Here is a 22,275-nt window from a genome sequence, read left to right on the forward strand (position 1 = left end):
GTGTCTGATAATTCTGTTCTTTACTATAGTTTCAACCAATTTGCCTGGTACTGAAGTTAGCCTTACCGGCCTTTAATTGCCAGGATCGCCTTTGGAGCCTTTTTAAAAAATTGTCATCACATAAGCTATTTTCCAGTCTTCTAGTACAGAATCTGATTTAAATGTTAGGATACATATATACATACAACTGTTCTGCAATTTCACATTTGAGTTCCTTCAGAACTCTTGGGTATTTACCATCTGCTCCAGGGACTTATTACTGTTTAATTTATCAGTTTGTTCCAAAACCTTCTCTTATGACACCTCAATCTGGGACCGTTCCTCAGATTTGTCACCCAAAAAGAATGGCTCGGGTTTGGGAATCTCCTTCACATTCTCAACCGTGAAGACCAATGCAAAGAATTAATTTAGTTTCTCCCCATAGCCTTATCTTCCCGGAGTGCTCCTTTAGCATCTCGATCGTGCAGTGGCCCCACTGTTTGGTTAGCAGGCTTCCTACTTATAATTACTTTAAAAATGTATTGCTGTTACTTTTTGAGTCTTTGGCTACCTGTTCTTCAAATTCTTTTTTGGCAGTTCTAATTACAATTTTACACTTCACTTGCCAGAGTTTGTGCTCCTTTCTATTTTCCTCAATAGGATTTAACTTCCACTTTTTAAAGAATGACTTTTAAAAGAATGTCTCTAACTGCTTGTTTTACTTTGTTGTTTAGCCACAGTGGCACTTTTTTGATTCTCTTAATAAGTTTTTTAATTTGGGGTATACATTTAAATTGAGCCGCTATTATAGTTTCATTAAAAGGTTTCCATGCAGCTTGCAGGTATTTCACTTTTGGCACTGTAGTTTTTAATTTCTGTTCAACTAACTTCCTTATTTTTTTGTAGTTCCCCTTTCTGAATTTGAATGCTACTGTGGTGAGCTGCTTTGGTGTCCCCCCCCATTTCTCCTTCACAGGGATGTTAAATTGTATTATCTTATGGTCACAATTACCAAGTGGTTCAGCTGCATTCATCTAAGCTGTATTCAGACTAAGCTGGGGAGAGTGGTAGATACGCTGGAAGGTAGGGATAGAAGGATTAGTTCAAAAGAAATGTGATGAGGTTCAACAAGGACAAGTGCAGAGTCCTGCACTTAGGACGGAAGAATCCCATGCACAGCTACAGACTGGGGACCAAATGGCTAGGCAGCAGTTCTGCATAAAAGGACCTCAGGGTTACAGTGGACAAGAAGCTGGATATGAGTCAGCAGTGTGCCCTTATTGCCAAGAAGTCTAACGGCATATTGGGCTGCATTAGTAGGAGCATTGCCAGCAGATCATGGGAAGTGACTATTCCCCTCTATTCGGCATTGGTGAGGCCTCATTGGAGTATTGTGTCCAGTTTTGGGTCCCCCACTACAGGAAGAATGTGGACAAATTGCAGGGAGTCCAGCAGAGGGCAACAAAATGATGAGGGGGCTGGAGCACAGGACTTATGGGGAGAGGCTGAGGGAACTGGGCTTGTTTAGTCTGCAGAAGAGAAGAGTGAGGGGGGATCTAATAGCAACCTTCAGCTACCTGAAAGGCGGTTCCAGGGAGGATGGAGCTAGGCTGTTCTCGGTGGTGGCAGATGATAAAACAAGGAGCAATGGTCTCAAGTTTCAGTGGGGGAGGCTTAGGTTGGATATGAGGAAAAACTTTTTCGCTAGGAGGGTGGTGAAGCACTGGAATGGGTTACCCAAGGAGGTGCTGGAATCTCCATCCTTAGAGATCTTTAAGACCCGACTTGACAAAGCCCTGGCTGGATGATTTAGATGAGGTTGGTCCTACTTTGAGCAGGGGTTGGACTAGATGACCTCCCGAGGTCCCTTCCAACCCTAATCTTCTTTGATTCTATGATCTCTTGGACCAGATCCTGTACTCTACTTAGGACTAAATCAAGAATTGCCCCTCCTCTTGTGGGTTCCAGGACTAGCTGCTCCAAGAAGTTGTCATTTAAGGTGTCAAAAAACTTTATCTCTGCATCCTGTTCTGAGGTGACATGAGCCCAGTCAATCTGAAAATACTTGAAATTCCCCATTTTAACCGAGTTTTTTATTTTTAAAGCCTCTCTCATCTCATCTTCCTGAACATTTTACGGTCACTATCACCATCCTGGTCAGGTGGTCAGTAGTATATCCCTACTGCTATATTCTTATTATTCGAGCATGGAATTACTATCCATAGAGATTCTATGGCACAGTTTGGTTCATTTAAGATTTTTATTTCATTTGACTCTATGCTTTCTTTCACATATATTTTGTATCCTGGTATTACCGTGCCCCATTGATTATCCTATTTCACCAAGTTTCTGTGATTCCTGTTATATCAACATCCTCATTTAATACAGGGCACTGAAGTTCACCCATCTTAGTATTTAGACTTCTAGCATCTGTATGTAAGCACTTAAAATAATTGTCCATTTTTAGCTGTCTGCCATTATGTGATGAAATTGAATGGGGCTCTTTTTCATGTGACTGTTTCTCATCAGATCCTACCTGTATTTTATCCTCTTCTATCCTCTCCTCCTTTTTAGAGAATCTCCATTAATAGATTCTCCCCTAAGGGATGTCTCTGTCCGAACCATGTGCTCCTCCGCATCTGTCAGCTTTTCCCCAGGCTTTAGTTTAAAAACTGCTCTATGACCTTTTTAATATTACATGCCAGCAATCCAGTTTCATTTTGATTTTGATAGAGACCATCCTTCCTGTACAGGCTCCCCCTTTTCCCAGAAAGTTCCCCAGTTCCTAATAAATCTAAACCCTTCCTCCCTACACCACTGTCTCATCCACACACTGAGTTCCACACAGTTCTGCCTGTCCAACTAGCCCTGTGTGTGAAACTAGAAGCATTTCAGAGAATGCTACCATGGAGGTCCTGGACTTCAATTTCTCACCTGGCAACCTAAATTTGGCCTCCAGGACCTCTCTCCTATTCTTCCCTATGTCATTGGTACCTACATGTACCATGACCACCAGCTCCTCCCCAGCACTAAACATAAGTCTTTCTGGATGTCTCGAGAAGTCCACAACCTTCACACCCGCAGGCAAGTCATCATGTGGTTCTCCCGGTCATCACAAACCTGGCTATCTGTGTTTGTAATGATCGAGTCCCCCATTACTATTATCTGTCTTTTCCTAGTAACTGTAGTTCCCTCCCTTGGAGGAGTATCTTTAGTGCGAGAGGGTACCATGACATTATCTGGAAAGAGGATCCCAACTATGGGATTGTTTCTCTCTGCTCCTATTTGATGTTTTCCTTCCTCAGACTTTCATCCTCCTCAACAGCACAGAGGTTGTCATACCAGGGGTGGGACCGTTCAATTGTGTCCCGGAAAGTCTCATCTGTGTACCTCTCTGTCTCCCTTAGCTCCCCAGTTCAGCCACCCTGGTCTCCAAAGCCCATATGCGGTCTCTAAGGGTCAGGAGCTCCTTGCATCGAATGCACACATACGCCAACTGTAGGGGTAGCCCGGGCTAAGTAGGCGGGATTCCTTATGCCTAGAAAACCTTGCCCCCCAGAGTCCAAGTATCATGAAGATACAGTTCCTCCTTGGTAAGGGATTTTATTCCCTTTCCCCTATGTGCTCTGAGCAGCGAACTGATGGGAAGGATCCACTTGCAAGACTCATCTCGATGGGGGGAGAGTAAACAACAACGTCTTTTGTCCTTTTTAATCTTCTACTCTCACCCGTCTGGTGTTGACGGGCCTTCCTTTTGGGGTAGTACATGACACCCTCTGTGGGAGACCAGCATTTCACACTAGTTAATGTCTCTCTCCTGTCTGGTGATTTACAGTTACAAAGGCTTATAATGCCAATGCTCAAATATCACCTTACAATGTGGGATATAAGTTGCCTGCAGCCACTCACAAGCATTCAATAAAGGCTAAACACTGATCACATTCTTATCATTTTAAAACCTGTTTTAACCACACTAACACGTAGGTGAGTCAGACCGGTTCCAGCTGGGGATTTGTCAGTGCTCAGTGGAGACATGGGGACCGGGCATGTGCTAGTGTCACACTGATGCTAGGCATGATGTCCCATCACAGGTGGTCATGCACTGCCAGACATCGTTGTATTGAAATAGTTGGGAAATGGGCAAAATCAGCTGTTTAATCTTACCTTGACTCGGTAATGTGAGTGTGTGTCCTGAAGCAGGGGGGAAAGAGTTGAATGGGGAGACAGGGAAAGACATGCACCTCCCAGCTGAGCAAGAGAATCAGTCAGCCAAGTACACTTTAGATCCTGGAGCACTTAGTGCTGTGTGCCTCATTGACATGCCAGAAACAGATCTCTGAAGGAAAAGGGGGCTTTGTGTTATGTTTAAATAAAAGCCGCTGCAGCATGAAGAGGAGTACCAGTCCTTGTAGTGAATATAATAAAACAGCTTCTGCTTCAGCACCATGATACTTGACATGAACAAGCCAGACTTAAGAGCCATTTCAGGAGAGTTAAACAGAGATGGAGGAAACCAGTAAATCTAAGTGAGAAACAGAGTGTGTATGGTGTGACTGGGGAAATAAACCCCTTACTCCCTTTTCTCTTCCATTACACTTCTGTAATTCACTCTGTTGAAGATCTATGCTTACTCTAAGAAGCCATTTAGCATGGTTTGATTTTCTTTTTTCCCTATAGAAAGATGCAGAACAAAAATGAAGATTATAAGATACATTTTTCGTATACTGGCCTCTGTTCCTGGCCTGCAATTATATTCAGGAAAATGTAGGTAATTTAAAAGCCTATGTACTTGATTTGCGCTGCAAGTTTACATGTCTAAATGACTTAAATTGCATCTGAAATTATTGTCCTCAAACTTGCAGACACAAAATCAAAGCCCTATTCTGGGATGGACTGAACATTTTGGCCCTTTTATTTAATTTAATTTTATATATAGATAGTGTGTGTGTGTGTGTGTGTGTGTGTGTATAGTTATAGATTAAATAACAAAACATGTCAAAAGAAAGCTATGTAGATTGCAAAGCCAACCTCTCTAATGTTAGGAAATGTCAGATTAATGCAATCTTAATTCCGTCCCCTTGTGCATAAGCATTATGCTAGTCATTAAATTAAAAGATCGCATACTATTTTTTCCACAGGATTCCTGTCTCATACATTGTGCAGCAATATATATGTATGTCTAAAAAGGCATATGCAGGTGTGTTTGTTTGTGCATACACAGTATAAAGTGTAATTGGAGGAAAGATCTTTACATTTAAATTGAATTTTTTGTTCTGATTTCGTCTGAAATCAGAGAGAGAGAGCTAGGCTCATTGGCATGTCGCCAGGCGTGAGAAAGCCACACTTCAACCTTGATCTTATGCAGGTGGGTGTTTCCATGACTGAGACCCTCATTTACACAAAATGTATTAAGTTGAGGCTGCCTTATTCTTGATGGACTGCAATGCCATATTAAAAGTGATTCAAAAAGCATTCAAGTTTCCCTCCTGATCCAAGTGGCATGTGCCATCCGCACTAAAGATGAGGTGGCCATGAGCCATGTTCATAGAACAGTGTGGGTTTGCGCTCTGCCTGTAGGCTGCACTTTGGCCACTCTTGCTTTAGGCCATGTCTAGACTACAAAATTACGTCAACCTAATTTATGTCTGCATAGAGCCACCACAGTTATTAAATTGCTTGTGTGTGTGCACACTGGTGTCACACCTTATGTCAGTGGTGCGTGTTATCACCAGGAGTGCTTGGATTGATTGTATTGTCAGTTGAGGGCATTGTGGGATGGCTCCTGGAGGCAAGTAACAGTCAACATAAGCTACACAATGTCTACATTGACAGTGTGTCAACCTAATTGCATCGACCATGACTCTGCGCCCTGGGGAGGTGCTGTTACTAAATCAGCAGAAAGGCATTTGCGTCGGCAGGAGCCAAATTCAAGTGAAGACGTTTCCATAGCAAGGCAGCTTACGTCAACCTAACCGTGTAGTGTAGAGCAGGCTTAGACAAACATGTTTTGGAGGATGGAGAGTAGGGGTTCAGTAGTAAGATCTGATTTCTATAAATATAAATTCTATAATTTCTTGCTTTTCCTGATAAAAAATCTCTAAGGGACTACTTTTTTAATCCCTTTCACAGCTGGAGCTATAAATGTGTCTGAAGTGATTAATGGTAACCTGCAATAAGGTCCCATAATTATAAAGTGTAACCTGGGTAATTAATTTCAAAATATAAAATCCTTCTTACATCCTTCTTTAGTTTTCTTTTGAGAGAAAGGTAAGTTCCAGTTAATTGGCTGAGGCTTTTAATGTGGGAATGAAGTCTCATTTTCTTTGTTTTTAATTCTTAATAAACGCGTGGCCTTTCTTCCTTTTCTGAATGGTTGCCAAGATTGACACTTTACATATATCTGGGAAGGAAGGAGAGGAGTAAACAGCTTCTCCCAGAGCCAATGCCTGGGCCTGTGTAAACCCTGCAGCTTGTTGTTCCCTCCCTTTTCAGTCCTGTCCCACTCTAGGGTCTGCAATTTCCCAGCAATGGACACTGCAGCCTTTTCCACAATGCCATGCCAATCATGAACACTCGTAACTTGTATTATGCATATCCAGCTGGGCTTTTTATTGAATTATTTATATTTTTGTGGTGCAAAAAAGATGAACTTGTCAAGGTCTCTTGAGTATTTTCTCTACTTGCTAACGATCTGATCCTTGAAATGTATAATTCCCCAGCCCCCGGTAGTTGTGCTGCAGCAATGTTTACTGATTCATTATTTTTAAATCCCCTATTGATGGGGCTTCAGAATTATAATTTTCCCCATCAGTAATATTGCATGTTGTATTTAATAAGAATATCCACCTTAGGCTTCTATTCACCACTGCAACAAGACACAAATTAGGGGCCAGACTCTGCCACCCATTTCCCTCTTGAGCAGTACATTACTTCCTGAGTAGTTCCACAGAAGTCACTGAGCCTACTTAAGGAATAAGAGAGTACTCAGCATGAATGAGGGTGGCAGAAGGGGCTCTCTAGCTGCTAGGGTTCTCTACTTTCCCTATTTTAACTGCACGTGCGGTTAAAATAAAAAGGCATAGCTTTGAATAAGAGTGTGGCATTTTTTTAATTGTGAAGGTGTTGATCTTGTGACAAGATTGTATAGGTTTACATTGGTCTGTAGTGAATATTGCTCCCAAGATCTGACCACAATACCTCGGGCCAGCAAAGGGTTGGAAATGTTGCAGAAATGACTCAATGTTATGGGCGGATGAAGAGGGATCTAGGCCTTACTCACTGAGCACTTGAAGTGATGTTTGATGCAGCTGAAAAGCAGGGGACTACAACTCCCATCAGCCGCCCCGTACAGCTCCCTTCCTCCCTTGCTAAGCAGGGACCACGTTTCCCATCAGCCCCTCCTCGTCGCAGTTACTCGTCCCTGGCCAGGTAAGGAGAAAGGTCCTGCACCAGGAAATGGTTCGGATCTGTTTGGAAATGGGAATGGTGGGGTGGCAGGAAGCTGTAGAGAAGCTCCTGGAGCTGTGACTAGAGCCATGTGTGGAACAGGCTGTGACTGCCTGGCATTACAACAGCATGCCGATCTGCGTGGGGCCTACGGGAGAACAGCAGCGGCTGGGCAGGGAGCCCGTGCAGAAGGGCCTCAGTGACAGACACTAGCTGGGCCTGGCTTGGATACACGCAAATGCTTATTTGCTTGAACAGACTGGACTGGAGAGGGAACTCCAGGAACTAGCCCTGAAGAGCCCAGACTCTGGACTAGACTGACCCAGAGAGCCAAACAGTAAACGTCGCTCACTTTGAACTGTAGCTGTTCCTCTGTGCCTAGGGTGGTTGCAGCCTTTCCCCTCTCCTGCCGACCCTAGAAAAAACCTTTCCCTTAGCCAGGGATCTGAATAGTTACTGGGACCCATCAGGACAGTGCCTATGAGGCCAGCTGCTGATTCACCTATGCTGCTTGCTTCTGAGACACAGCACAGCAGGCATGCTACTGGCACCCAAGGGCAATGGGGTACTGAGTAAGTGCAATAATTACAGATGCAGTGTAAGCAGCTCACTGCAGAAAAGCTGCTGTGAAGCTGAAGAGCCTATTGCAGGCACAGCTATTGCTGTTATTTACTGTGTGTACTGCAGAAGTGCCCAGTACACCAGTCAGGACCCTTTTGTGTTAGGCACTGTACAGACACAGGAAAGCACAATACAGTCTCTGCCCCCAAAAAGCTTACAATGCTCCTGCGGATGTATTGCCTGCCAGTGAAGGAAGACGATCACAGGCAGACCTGGCAATTAAAATACCAAGAGAAACTGGCTGTTCACAAGACTTTGAGGTATAGCCTCAAACTGTTCACTGTCTGGTATCACTGTCTGTGTTCGCCGTGCACTGTGAGAGAGAAGGCACCGAGAATCCATATGAGTCTACGAAGGTATCAGGAGTAAAGTCATGAAGACAGGCCAGAGAAATCATAGCATTGAAGTGGAAATGGGCGTAAAAGCAGCCTAGAGCCGTATGGAGATTGATAGCATGCACATGTCCAGAAGCCCATGTGTAAATATCTTCATTGCACAAACCATGGTCTGAATGTCAAACCACTATAAAAACTGACTTTATGTTGCACTTATGGGTGTCACCAAGCTCTAGTCATTCCAAGACATCATGGTTTCCATAGTAACTAATGCACGTCAAAAGGGAAAAAGCTGAAGGAACTTAAAAAAAGAAGACAAAGACCATACTAACTGGCACAAACCAAACAGGTGGTGACATGTGGAGGCTGTAAAGTTTTGATGCTGTAAGTGTGTAATTACTCATATTCTATAGACAGTACATGACTACAAATTTATTTAAAGGTCATAAATCAATGTTAGCTACATAAGACTACAGTGGTCTTTGATGCAAATTGAAGTTTGGTGATAATATTTACTGATTGTAGAAAGGTGCAAATCACTGACACAAAATGACTACGGATAGCCAGACAGTTAATAAAATTTAGCATTTTACATGTTCCAAAAGCTTTATAAAGAGTGGCTGCTCAACAGTGCCCCTGTGAGATAGGTAAGTATTATCCTCATAGGAAATATAGTCATGGAGGTTAAATGACTTGCCCAGAATTACACAACAATTCAGTGGCAAGACTGGGGTTAAAAGAGGAATCCCTGGCCTCCAGTTCTGTACTTGTCACTGCCCCTTGGCAACTAATGGCAATGAAAATGAAATGGGAAATTGAATTGTCTAAACACTTGACAAGGTGTCTGGACAGATGCATTAGCTAATACACTGCCTTCCATTTCTGACCTCTTCCCTTGCTATTCCGTTGACATTAAGAAATTCAAAACACTTGATTAGAATTATATGTTAAAAACCTTTGAACCAGCAAGTGCAGCTATCCTAAACAATCTAAATTACTGTGTCAGCCTCCTACCCCTCTCGCATGGTTATTTAGTTATTTGCCATTATTTCATCTAACTTAAGGCCATGTTCTATAGCCCTCATCTATGCAAAATTTCCTTTGAAGTCAATAAGAGTTTTACCCAAGTAAATATTATAGGCTTTGGGTCTTAGACTGCAAATCATTGAGATGGAAATAATGTCATCTTATTTGTTAGCGAAACAAGGTTGGGGAGGGAATACTTTTATTGGACCAACTTCTTTGGTAAGAGAGACAAGCTTCCGAGCTCTCTCAGAGCTCTCCTTCAGGTTTGGGAAACTAATCGGAGTGTCACTGCAAAATACAAAGTGGAACACATTATTTAACATAAGTAGTTAACACATATTTCAAGGGACTATTAAAGGTGAAGTGGCCTGTTAACCCCTCCACTGGTCGGGAGGAAAGAAAAGGGGGGAAGCAGCTGTGGTGGATTATAAATGAGTTACAGATTGTTGTAATAAGCCACAAATGTAGCATCTCTATTCAGTCCATGATTTTTAGTGTCTAGCAAAGTTATGAATTTAAGCTCCCATGCTCATCTTTTGAAAATGTTGTGCAGGTTCCCTTTGAAGATGAGAACTGATAGGTTTGATATAGAGTGTTTGCTTTGTAAAAAGTGTTCACCCGCAGGTGATGTGGTGTTTTTGTCTTTTATCATTTTCCTGTGTGAGTTCATTCAAGTGTGCAGTGATTGTCTGGTTTATAGTTGCCATTGGGGCATTTAGTGCGCTAGATGAGGTACACCACGTTGTGATAGGCATACGTAGGACCTGTGGATCTTGAAAGATGTGTTGTGGAAGGTGTTGAGCATTGTAGCAGTGGAGATCTGTCTGCATAAAAGGTATTACATCATACACATTGTCTCTAATATCCTGGGGCCAATTCGGCTTCAACAACACTGCATACATCATATTTGTTAGTCAAGCGCCATGCAAATCTTTTTAGGGTTCTTTAGGAAGGAGAGCTGCCATCAAGTCGTCTTCCACAAACAGTGCCAGCTGAGTGTCAGCATTCTAGAAATATAAGCAGCATATCGAGCAGCCCCCAAATGGGCAGCCGACATTTGATGAAAGGCTCTCTGGAATGGTCACTCCCATTTCCCATCCAGACTGTCCCTGGGGAGATATTAGATTCAGGAGGAATGGTGGAAGTTTTGTCCAAGATGCTACCACTGCACCTACTATGGGAGCTGCCAGCACTTTGAATGTCACTGAATAGCCTCTACCTTTAGAATGGCCATCCTAGGTCAAACCAATGGTCCATCTTGCTCAGTGTCCTGTCTCCCAACAGTGGCCATTGCCAAGTGCCTCTTGTGTCCCTAGCCTCTGTTTGCCTTTTGGCCAGTCTGGCTGTTGGAGACTGGATGTCAGGAGATTTCCAAACAAATTCACTAATTTTTTTTTTTTTTTACTTTTTATTTTATCATTAACATACATAAACTTCTATACGGGTATTAACAAATCTTATTCATCTGCATTTATTACCTGTTAAAAGACCAATTTACGTTTGGTCAACCTCTTATTATCTGTGTATTTATTAAGTTCAGATTCTAAAAATGGTAACCATACATGACCAAATCCATTTGATCCTAATATGTTTGTCTTTTTCTTTGTCATTGATAGGATTTCCCATCCTTTATTTCTTCTTGCCACGAGTGTTGGGGAATCTGCCCTTTTCCAAAGACGAGCTATAACATATTTGGCTGCTAGTAGTAATTGCTATCAGCGAGTCCTTCCCCAAGTCAATGATCTCCTTTGATCTGTAACCTAATAGAATCACTGTGGAGTTTGTGGGTAGCCTAACTTCAGTTCTTCAACTGTGTCAGTATGGATCCCACTATAGGTGTGCCTGCACCTCATTCATGCAAGCTTGGAATCATTTGAACAGCTGTGTTTATCAAGGCCACACATGCACCCAGTGCCTCTTTGTGCTCATGCAAGGGCCTCGAGGAAGCTCTCATTCCCCAAAAGCTCCATCTGCCATTCCTTCTCCTTCTGCACTCAGAAATCAAGGAATATGAGGCTCAAACTGCACCTCTTGGCACAATCCATGAAGGTAGCCTCAGACCCAGGGAAAGAAACGTCCTATCTGGAACCTAAGCGGTTCAGTGCCCCAGCAACCAGGCCCACCACTGGTTCCAATGGGGGCAAAAGACCAAAGAAAGTGGCTAAATTGGCACCATGAGTGACTGGTTCCTCCTTCGTATTAAACATTGGTGCTGAGTTCTTTGGCACCAGTCCCTGGACAGAGCACTGCATCAGATATGGATCACTGCCGCAAACACAGCTCCAAGCAGACATCACATCTGCCATGGAAGGAGGACTCTATCCAAGGACAGGCCATTAAGGCCCTCCACTTCTAGAGACTTTGGCGCCATGAGCCCTTCCAGCACTGACAAAGGTACTATTCCCTATGCCAAGGTTCATCTTTGAGAATCCACCTTCACCTTTCCTCTGGGCACTGATGCAGGTACTGACTTGGGCACATCATCGGTTCTCCTCCGTCTCACTGGGCCACTCTTTCTCTCCTGATTCCAGCAAAGATCCCTCCCCAGGGAAACTGGACTGACACCGTAGGTGATAAACAAAGGGTACCCAGCACCCAGGCTTCTGACAATTTGGCAGTGGATGGGCCACTACAATCTGGCCATTACCAGTGTGATCAGCTGCCCTGGCCCTATTGGCCATAGTAGAAGCTGCTATATCTTCACTCCCAGAGTCAAGTCCCGTCACATGTCTCCATGAAGAAGAAGAGATACTGAGCCCCCTAACCTTCTCACTAGTACTGGAAGAGCAGCTGGGCAAGCTGGCAGAATAGGCCCGGGAGGTCTCCAACTTCCTTTCCCATTCAAAGAATCCTCTTCTTATGCCAACAAGACTGTCCTTTCAGCACTGACCGTGGATGATTTTCAGATATTCCAGGAATTCTTGTCCACAATTGTGGAGAACTTGAATATCAAAACAATTGTAATCCAAGAGGACATCCATAAACTATTTGACATTTTTAGTTCCTCAGTACCCATAAGAATTACCCTACACATCAGTGAGGTCTTGATAGACTTTGAAGTGGCCTTTGGCACACCTCAGCTTCACTCCTTCCAACTTCAGAGTGGGGTAGAGAAGAGGTACCATGTACAACGCAAGGAGCCCAAGCAATTCTGTGTGCACTGTACATGATGGTCACTCACATGGGCAGTATAAGAGAAAAAAGATCCACCGAAGGAACTGTGAAGGACAAGCAGCCACAGAAATGTGACCTTTTCAGCAGAAGGGCTTACTCTTTGGCCTCCTTGTAGTTCTGCAGTGCAAATTAACGAGTGTTATTTGTGAAGTACAGCTTCCTCCCGTGGGAGAGGGTGACCCTGTTCCTCTCCAGACTCCCACAGGGCTGCAAGAAAACACTAAAAGATGCGAAGTGAGGACAAATGATAGTCAAAGGACATCACAGGCAACCGTGGAAGAGTCAAACACTGCTGCCCAATCCGTGGCCACAGCTATCACAGTGCACCAAGTAACTTGGCTATAAGTGTCAGGCATCCCTAAAGAAGTCCAAGCAACTATCAGACATTTGCCATTCCAAATGATGGTTCTGTTCAGCACCAGAACAGATGAAGCTGTCCATTCTTTAAAAGATTTCAGGGCTATGCTGAAGTCCCTCAGGAATTGTACCCTTACACTGTACTGAAAACCATTTCAGTACCAATGTCCTCAAAGGCAGAGGACACCGTCCTTCTCTCAGCCCCACCACTCCAAATATCCACCGAAGAAGTGACCACAGTACTCCAGAAGGCGTCCATCATCCTCGTCGCCCATCACTTATCAACCGCCATCTCAAAGGCAATAGGTTTGATGAGAGACTCAAGAGCCACATCAAGACCAGGATCCTACATCCAATCATCAGAAACTGCCTTGACCCTTTTTCTTGGGGCTGGGTGGAGTTTTCAGTGGACAAATGGGAACTAGACATTGTTACCCATTGCTATCCCATCAAGTTACTCTCCATATGCCACACCTCCCTCACTTCCCCATCCCTCTTCAGGGAACCTTCTTACAAGAGACTTTTACAAAAAGAAACGGGCTCATTACTCCATTTAAAAGCCGTAGAATTTCCTCAAGAATGCAGGGGCAAGGGTTTCTACTCATGTTGTTTTCTGATTCCAAAGAAGAAAAGGAAGACTTCATCCTATCCTACACCTGAAGAGACAGAACAAATATATATGCTGCCTCAGATTCAGGAAGATAATGCTCGCCTCCCTCATTCCATCACTTCAAGTTCAGGACTGGATTGTGGGTCTTCACTTGCAGTGCTTCCACATTGCCATCCCCCTAGCCCACAGGAAGTACCGTAGATTTACAATAAGACAAAACCACTACCAGTGCAAAGCATTGCCATTTGGGCTCTCCAAGACACCTAAAGGCTTCATCAAATACCTCATTGTCATGGCTGCGCATCTAAGGAAACAGGGTATTCATATCTAGCCATACCTAGACAACTGGCTGATCAGAGTCAGATCTTATCAGGAGACTCTGATAAGCCTCTGGCAAGTATGCCCTATCCCTGTTTGCCAGGTGAACTGTGAGAAATCATGTCCCAGCATAGATGATAGAGCTAATAGGAGCCAGGATTGTCAGGGTGACACAAAGGGCATACTTAGATCAGGACAGATTCAGTTTGTTTTAAGTCTCTGAGTGGTTAATCACTTCCTAATGGTGAGGGGCAGAGCTAAGTCTAGCTAAGCAGAGAGACTTGGTATAAACAGTCATTTCGGAGAGCCTCAAACAGAGGCAGCGAACAAGACAGCTTTGGTAGGAGTTGAGAAAGGAAGTGCAAGAGCCTTTCCTTCCAGGTTCAACTCTATGTGCAATTTTAAGATGGTCAACAATGACACAGCAGTGGTGACTGGCAGTGGATGTGCCATGTTTTCTTTCCTACCTGATGCCCGAAGGGACTTCTTGTGTATAAAGTGCTAGCTGGTGGTTGTGCTGAAGGAAAAGATTTTTGGTCTGGAGGTGCAAGTAGAAATGCTACTGAGAATCAGAGAAGCTAAGGGACTTCCTAGATAGCCAGGTTTGGGAAACATGAGTACATCGGGTCCGAGGAGGAAAGGAGCTGGCCACCAAGGAATATAACATAGCATGTACTTTAAATCATGTGCTTTATGCTATATACTTCTGTTCAGAGAGTGAGGGAGATTCCAGCATTAATGGCAGGGCCACATTATCTTACTTTTCACAAGGACAGAGTTACTCTTTGACCTCACGCAGAATTTCTCCCCAAAGTAGTTTCAGACTTGCACTTGAACCAGTATGTACTTACCAGTGTTTTTTTCCTAGGCTTCATTTGTCTCCTGCAGAAGCAAAACTCCATGCACTTGACATATTGAGAGCCTTTCCTCCTATCCCCGTAGGACAAAATCTTGATGCAAATCTCCCACTCTGTTTTAGCTGTTAGAGACAGGTCTAAAGGACAGGCTGTTTCCACTCTGAGACTCTTGAAAATGGGTGTCAAACTGTATTAAGATCTCATATGAATTGTATAAATTCGCTCCTTTGCAGAGCGAAGTGCACTCTACTGGCTCAGGCAGGCTCCTTGGCTTGTTTGAGGAGCATCCCTGTATCTGAAATCTGTCGGGCAGCTCCTTGAAACTTGATACCTATTTCTACCAGTCTTTATTCCTTTGTAGCAACTCTAGATTTGACTCCCAGTTTGGCATGGCAATCCTATTGTCCCTATTTAAGTAGAACCTCTAAGGAACTGGCTTCTTTACAGAGACAACTGCTAGCCAGTCACCTAGAGTGGGATCTCTCTGGACCAATAATGGAAGAAATAAAAATGGTTATTTACCTTACATTAACTGTGGTTCTTTGAGAGGTTTTGTCCACATGGATCCTATGACCCGCCCTGCTTCTCCACTAATGTGTCATCCTCTAGCCTTGGATTCTGTATTGGCAAAGGAACTGAGTGGCATTTGGGTCTGCTCCACCCTTTATGCACTCTGGTGAGGGGTGCAAGGATGAGCGGGGGTCAGGGGCAGCCCCAACGGACGCTGTTGGTGAAAAAGAATCCAATCTCATGCTGTTGGGGGATCCTTAGAGTGGGATCTGTGTGGAAAACATCTCGAAGAACCACATTTACTGTAAGGTAAATAACAGGTTTTTAACTTGAAAATTCTGTTTACAATTTTCCTCAAATACTATTATTATAGGGCGTTCCCACCATACATGCAGAAAAGCCCCTAATCCTCCGCATCCTCACCAGCATTTATGACTCCCTTTTTGATATATTTTCTTTAGCTTAAATGGAGTGAGGTAGCAATGATAAAGTAGGTTGTAGTAATTTTCCTTAATGGTTACCCAACTAGGTGAGATTTTTTCTTTCCTCCAGTTATTTTCCCATTGTTCCTTTTATTTTTAGATCCTTTTCTCATTTTTCCATAAAGGGAATCTTATTTTCTGGATCATAGAATCATAGAGTTGGAAGGGACCTCAGGAGGTATCTAGTCCAACCCCCTGCTCAAAGCAGGACTAACCTCAGCTAAATAATCCCAGTGAGGGTTTTATCAAGCAGCAGCTTTAAAACCTCCAAGGATGGAGATTCCATCACCTCCCTAGGTAACCCATTCCAGTGCTTCACCACCCTCCTAGTGAAAATGTTTTTCCTAATGTCCAACCTAGACCTCCCCCCTGCAACTTGAGACCATTGCTCCTTGTTCTGTCATCTGCCACCACTGAGAACAGCCTAGCTCCATCCTCCCTGAAACCCCCTTTCAGGTAGTTGAAGGCTGCTATCAAATCCCCCCTCATTCTCCTCTTCTGCAGACTAATGGATCCATCATTAACATTCATTAGGTCTTAGAAATCAGGTCCTCTTAAGTGGCCTTTCCCATAATTAGTGTTTCTATCCTCAGTTCACAGTCTCCTGAAACGTGGGCTACCTACAAAGGAAATTATATCCTCATGCTTCAGGTCATAAGTCCACACCATGTCATGATGGTTAGGAAGAACCTTCACCTGTAGGCAGGTTATTTCATAGTTGCCCACTGGGGGGTTTCTTGCACTTGCTTCTGAAGCATCTGGTACAGGTCACTATCAGAGAAAAAATACTAGATTAGATGGACATGCAGTCCTTTAATCATTATCTTTTGACTCTTCTCTGAACCCTCTCCAGTTTATCAACATCCTTCTTGAACTGTGGACACCAGGATTGGTACTGACTTCTGTGAGCTTGGGATCTGGACCCTCATAATATAGGAGGAATTTGAGGGCTACCATTCATGTGTTCAGAAAACCCACATAGTGAATATTTGTGTAAAGAGCCTGAATTGTATTCTTTCCTTCAGTGCTTTGTACAGAATTGTTTATCGACATTGATCCAAAAAATATGAAGGTAAACAATTTGGAAACTCAGTGTTGTTTCCCTTTGCAGGCTCAAGCAGCAGGCTCCCCACACTCCTCACCTACCCATGGAGCCAGTCGCTCGATGCCAATGCCCGTCAGAGCCACTTCAGCTGGCTCTACCCCAACTCACGGACCTCAGGACTCGCTTGCGGGCGTCGGGGGAGACGTGCAGGAAGCTTTTGCACAAGGTGAGTGTAGCAGAAACCAAAACCTCTTCTATTACCAAACAATGAAATTATTGATTATTACACAATTATTACACAGCAATTTTGATATGATAATTATTGATATTATTTCATAGAATCATAGAATATTAGAGTTGGAAGGGACCTCAGGAGGTCATCTAGTCCAACCCCCTGCTCAAAGCAGGACTAACCTCAGCTATATCATCCCAACCAGGGCTTTGTCAAGCCTCAGCTTAAAAACCTCTAAAGATGGAGATTCCACCATCTCCCTAGGTAACCTATTCCAGTGCTTCACCACCCTCCTAGTAAAAAACTTTTTCCTAATGTCCAACCTAGACCTCCCGCCCTGCAACTTGAGACCGTTGCTCCTTGTTCTGTCATCTGCCACCACCGAGAACAGCCTAGCCCCATCCTCCCTGGAACCCCCTTTCAGGTAGTTAAAGGCCGCTATCAAATCCCCCCTCACTCTTCTCTTTTGCAGACTAAACAAGCCCAGTTCCCTCAGCCTCTCCTCATAAGTCCTGTGCTCCAGCCCCCTCATCATTTTGGTTGCCCTCCGCTGCACTCTCTCCAACTTGTCCACATCCTTTTTGTAGTGGGGGGCCCAAAACTGGACACAATATTCTAAATGCGGCCTCACCAATGCCGAATAGAGGGGAATAATCACTTCCCGTGACCTGCTGGCAATGCCCTCCTAATGCAGCCCAATATGCCATTAGCCTTCTTGACAACCAGGGCACACTGCTGACTCATATCCAGCTTCTTATCCACCATTACCCCCAGGTCCCTTTCTGCAGAGCTGCTGCCCAGCTCGTCGGTCCCCAGTCTATAGCTGTGCATGGGATTCTTCCTTCCTAAGTGGAGGACTCTGCACTTATCTTTGTTGAACCTCATTAGATTTCTTTTGGCCCAATCCTCCAGTTTGTTTAGGTCACTCTGTATCCTATCCCTGCCTTCCAGGGTATCTACCACTCCCCCCAGCTTAGTGTCATCCGCAAACTTGCTGAGGGTGCAATCTACCCCATCCTCCAGATCATTAATAAAGATGTTGAACAAAACCGGCCCCAGGACCGACCCCTGGGGAACTCCGCTTGTGACCGGTTGCCAGCTAGACATGGAGCCATTGATCACTACTCGTTGAGCCCTATGCTCTAGCCAGTTCTCTATCCATTTTATAGTCCATTCATCCAACCCATACTTCTTTAACTTGCCGATAAGAATACCGTTAGAGATCGTATCAGAAGCTTTGCTAAAGTCAAGGTATATCACATCCACCGCCTTCCCTACATCCACAGAGCCAGTCACCTCATCATAGAAAGCAATCAGGTTGGTCAGGCATGACTTTCCCTTAGTGAATCCGTGTTGACTGTTCCTGATCACCTTCCTCTCTTCCAAATGCCTTAAAATGGATTCCTTAAGGACCTGCTCCATGATTTTTCCAGGGATTGAGGTGAGGCTGACCGGTCTGTAGTTCCCTGGATCCTCTTTCCTCCCTTTTTTGAAGATGGGCACTATATTTGCTTTTTTCCAGTCCTCAGGGACCTCCCCCTGTTGCCACGAGCTTTCAAAGATAATAGCCAATGGCTCTGAAATCACCTCAGCCAACTCCCTCAGCACCCTCGGGTGCATTGCATCCGGCCCCATGGACTTGTGAATGTCCAATCCTTCTAAATAGTCTTGAACCCGTTCCTTCAGCACTGCGGGATGTTCGCCTCCTTCCCATTCTGTGCCACCCAGTACGGCAGTCTGGGAGCTGATCTTGTCTGTGAAGACAGAGGCAAAAAAGGCATTGAGTACCTCAGCTTTCTCCACATCCTCCGTCACTAGGTCGCCTCCCTCATTCTCCAAGGGGCCCACACTTTCCCGAACCTTCCTCTTGTTGGCAACATGCCTGTAGAAACCCTTCTTGTTCCCCTTCACTTCCCTTGCTAGCTGCAACTCCAATTGCGCTTTGGCCTTCCTGATTTCATTCCTGCACGTTCGAGCAGTGTTTATATACTCCTCCCTAGTCATCTGACCAAGCTTCCACTTCTTGTAAGCTTCTTTTTTGCTTTTAAGTTCGCCAAGGACATCTTTGTTAAGCCAAGCTGGACGCCTACCACATTTGCTATTCTTTCTGCACATCGGGATGGTTTGCTCTTGTGCCCTCAATAAGGTCTCTTTAAAATACAGCCAGCTCTCTTGGATTCCTTTCCCCCTCATATTAGCCTCCCAGGGAATCCTGCCCATCAGTTCCCTGAGGGAGTCAAAGTCCGCTTTTCTGAAGTCCATGGTCCGTATCCTGCTGTTCTCCTTTCTTCCTTTCGTCAGGATCCTGAACTCGACCATCTCATGGTCACTGCTGCCTAGGTTGCCACCCACTTCTACTTCCCCTACCAAATCTTCCCTGTTTGTGAGCAGGAGATCAAGAGAAGCTCGGCCCCTAGTTGGTTGCTCCAGCACTTGCACCAGGAAGTTGTCAGCGACACTCTCCAAAAACTTCCTGGATTGTTTGTGCTCTGCTGTATTGTTCTTCCAGCAGATGTCAGGGTGATTGAAGTCTCCCATGAGAATCAGGTCCTGTGAACTGGAAACTTTCCCTAGTTGAGTAAAGAAAGCCTCATCTACCTCATCCTCCTGGTCTGGTGGTCTGTAACAGACACCCACCACGACATCACGCTTATTGTTCTTGCTTCTAAGCTTAACCCAGAGACTCTCAATTGGCTTATCTCCAGTTTCATACTGGAGCTCAAAGCAATCATAGTGCTCTCTTACATACAGTGCAACTCCTCCCCCCTTTCGCCCCTGCCTGTCCTTCCTGAACAGTTTATACCCATCCATGACAGTGCTTCAATCGTGAGAGTTATTCCACCAAGTCTCAGTTATTCCAATCATGTCGTAGTTTCTTAACTGTGCCAGGACTTCCAGTTCTTCCTGCTTGTTTCCCAGGCTTCTTGCGTTTGTGTACAGGCACTTGAGATAAGTAGCCGACTGGCCTACTTCCACAGTATGAATCGGGAGGCCTCCCCTGCTGCACCCTCCTCCTTCTGCTTCCTTGTGGTGTCCCTCTTCCCCACTAACCTTCGGGCTTAGGTCCCCGTCCCCCGTCAAAACTAGTTTAAAGCCCTCCTCACTAGGTTAGCCAGCCTGTCTGCGAAGATACTCTTCCCTGTCTTCGTTAGATGAATCCCGTCTCTTCCTAGTAATCCTTCTTCCTGGAACAACATTCCATGATCGAAGAATCCAAAGCCCTCCCTTTGACACCACCTGTGTAACCACGCATTTACTTCCGCAATACGATGGTCCCTACCTGGGCCTTTTCCCTGAACAGGGAGGATGGATGAGAACACCACTTGCGCTTCAAACTCCTTTATCTCTTTTTCCCAGAGCCACATAGTCCGCAGTGATCCGCTCAAGATCATTCTTGGCAGTGTCATTGGTGCCCACGTGGAGAAGCAGGAAGGGGTAGCGGTCTGAGGACTTGATAAGTTTTGGCAGTCTCTCCGTCACATCCGTAATCCTAGCTCCAGACAAGCAACACACTTCTCTAGTTTCCCAGTCCGGACGGCAGATGGATGACTCCGTCCCTCTTAGGAGGGAGTCCCCGACCACCATCACCCTTCTCTTCCTCTTGGGAATGGTGGTCGTGGAACCCCCATCCCTAGGAGAATGCATCCCTTGCCTTCTGATCAAACGGGTCTCCTTCTGATCCATTCCCTCTGAAGGGTCCTCCAAATCATTCTCCGCCGTAGTACTTGTGCAGAGAGGATGAAAACGATTCCTTACTTCTATCTGCATGGTGGGCACATGGGTCCTCTTTCTTCGGGAGGTCACATGCTGCCAATTTCCTTCCCCGTTCTTCAGTTTCGCCTGCCCGGCCTTTTCTGAATCTTCCTTACACTCTGCCTGTGCCTGATGGACAAAGACATCGTTTTCTGTAATGCACCGCAGGGTCGATATTTGGGTCTCTAGTCCTTTAACCTTCTCTTCCAATAAGGAAACCAGCCTGCACTTGGTACAGATGAAGTCATCTCTATCCTGTGGGAGGAAGACAAACATAGCACATCCAGTGCAGGTGACAACGAGAGATCGCTCCCTCTCCATATCTCTGCTATGTGAGCCTCCTCAGATGCTCAATTTCCTGCTCAGCAACGTCTGGAAGGCAAAAACCTGCAGTGGGCTCTCTCCGCAGGCGAACAACTCCCAGGCAAACTCCCTCCTTCTCCTTCTGTTAGCCGCCCCTCTGTTCGCTGCTCAGCTGGTTCGCAGCTGGCTGCCTTTTATAAGGCTGGGGCAGTTGCCCCGCCCCTGCACTTACCCCTCAAAGCCCCGCCCCCGCAATTAACCCCACCTGGATCCAATCAATCACTCAAACAGACAAGACAAACAGACTATGCCAAGTAGAATGGAGGTATACTTTTTATCTATATGGCTTAACAAAAATAGTTGTGTGACCGCATCCTGGCTTCCCAATTTTGCAGCCATCATTTTTCACATGCAAATAATTAGAAACAAACATTACTCAGTTGTACCCACAAATCAGATAAGTACACTTCATGTCTCAGTGCTGTGAATTGAGCGAAAAATGGGAAACTGCTTACCAAAATTTGTCCCAGAGGATGCAGAGAGGGCCAGCATGGTAGCCATCAGGAAAAAATAAACCACTCTCTCAACTAGAGTGTTCAGCTAACATTCACCTACTTGTAAGCTGATTACTAGGTGAAAAGAAGTTGAAATTTTGGCTTGCAAATAAGTGAATGCTAAACTGAATGTAGCCCTTAACCAGTATGCAAATCTCTGAACAGGCAAACACTCTTTGGCATAAACATAAATGTATTCAATCACTATGTGGAAATGGAAGGACGAGAGTAAAAACAACCAAAAGATGAGAAATAAAAAATAACGGTGTACAAAATTAAAAAGTGGAGCAGTAACGTCTCCCCTCCCCAGTGAAACTGTTCTCCTTGGAGCATTGTCAGTATGGAGCCCCACTCTTGGAGTATACGCACGCATGTGCCCATTGGAAACCTAGAAATCAGTGTCTGCCGGGGCTGACTGTCCCTTTTGGCATTGATTGAACATTCAGTGTCAAGAGTATGTAAGAAGGTGCAGTTCCCACCATCCCTTACATCCTTCTCCTCCTGGTTGGCTGAAGGTCAGAACCTTTAGTCTTGTTGGTGGCTTTTTTGTCTGTAATGTCTAAATGCAAAAGACACTTCCATACATAGTTACTGTTATGATATTGTTGGTTTTACAGCCTATACTGTAAATAGGTTTGGCTAGTGCTGCCCAATTGTACAGTTTCCACAGTTA

The 22,275-nt window shown here is 44.7% G+C and overlaps 1 protein-coding gene across 4 annotated transcripts in view; it reads left to right on the forward strand.

Moving 5' to 3' along the window:
• DTNB (dystrobrevin beta) overlaps nt 1–22,275 on the forward strand; it is a 326,819-nt gene that overhangs the window by 275,228 nt on the left and 29,316 nt on the right. For all 4 annotated transcript variants that reach the window (XM_067550478.1, XM_067550479.1, XM_067550480.1 and 1 more), the window contains one exon: nt 16,827–16,986. In XM_067550478.1, the coding sequence (XP_067406579.1) occupies nt 16,827–16,986 (160 nt within the window). The remainder of the gene's footprint in view (nt 1–16,826; nt 16,987–22,275) is intronic.

This window comes from Emydura macquarii, unplaced genomic scaffold, assembly GCF_026122565.2.
Source record: "Emydura macquarii macquarii isolate MOO-44397 ecotype Brisbane River unplaced genomic scaffold, CSIRO-AGI_Emac_v2 contig_1300, whole genome shotgun sequence".
Lineage (NCBI taxonomy): Eukaryota > Metazoa > Chordata > Testudines > Chelidae > Emydura > Emydura macquarii.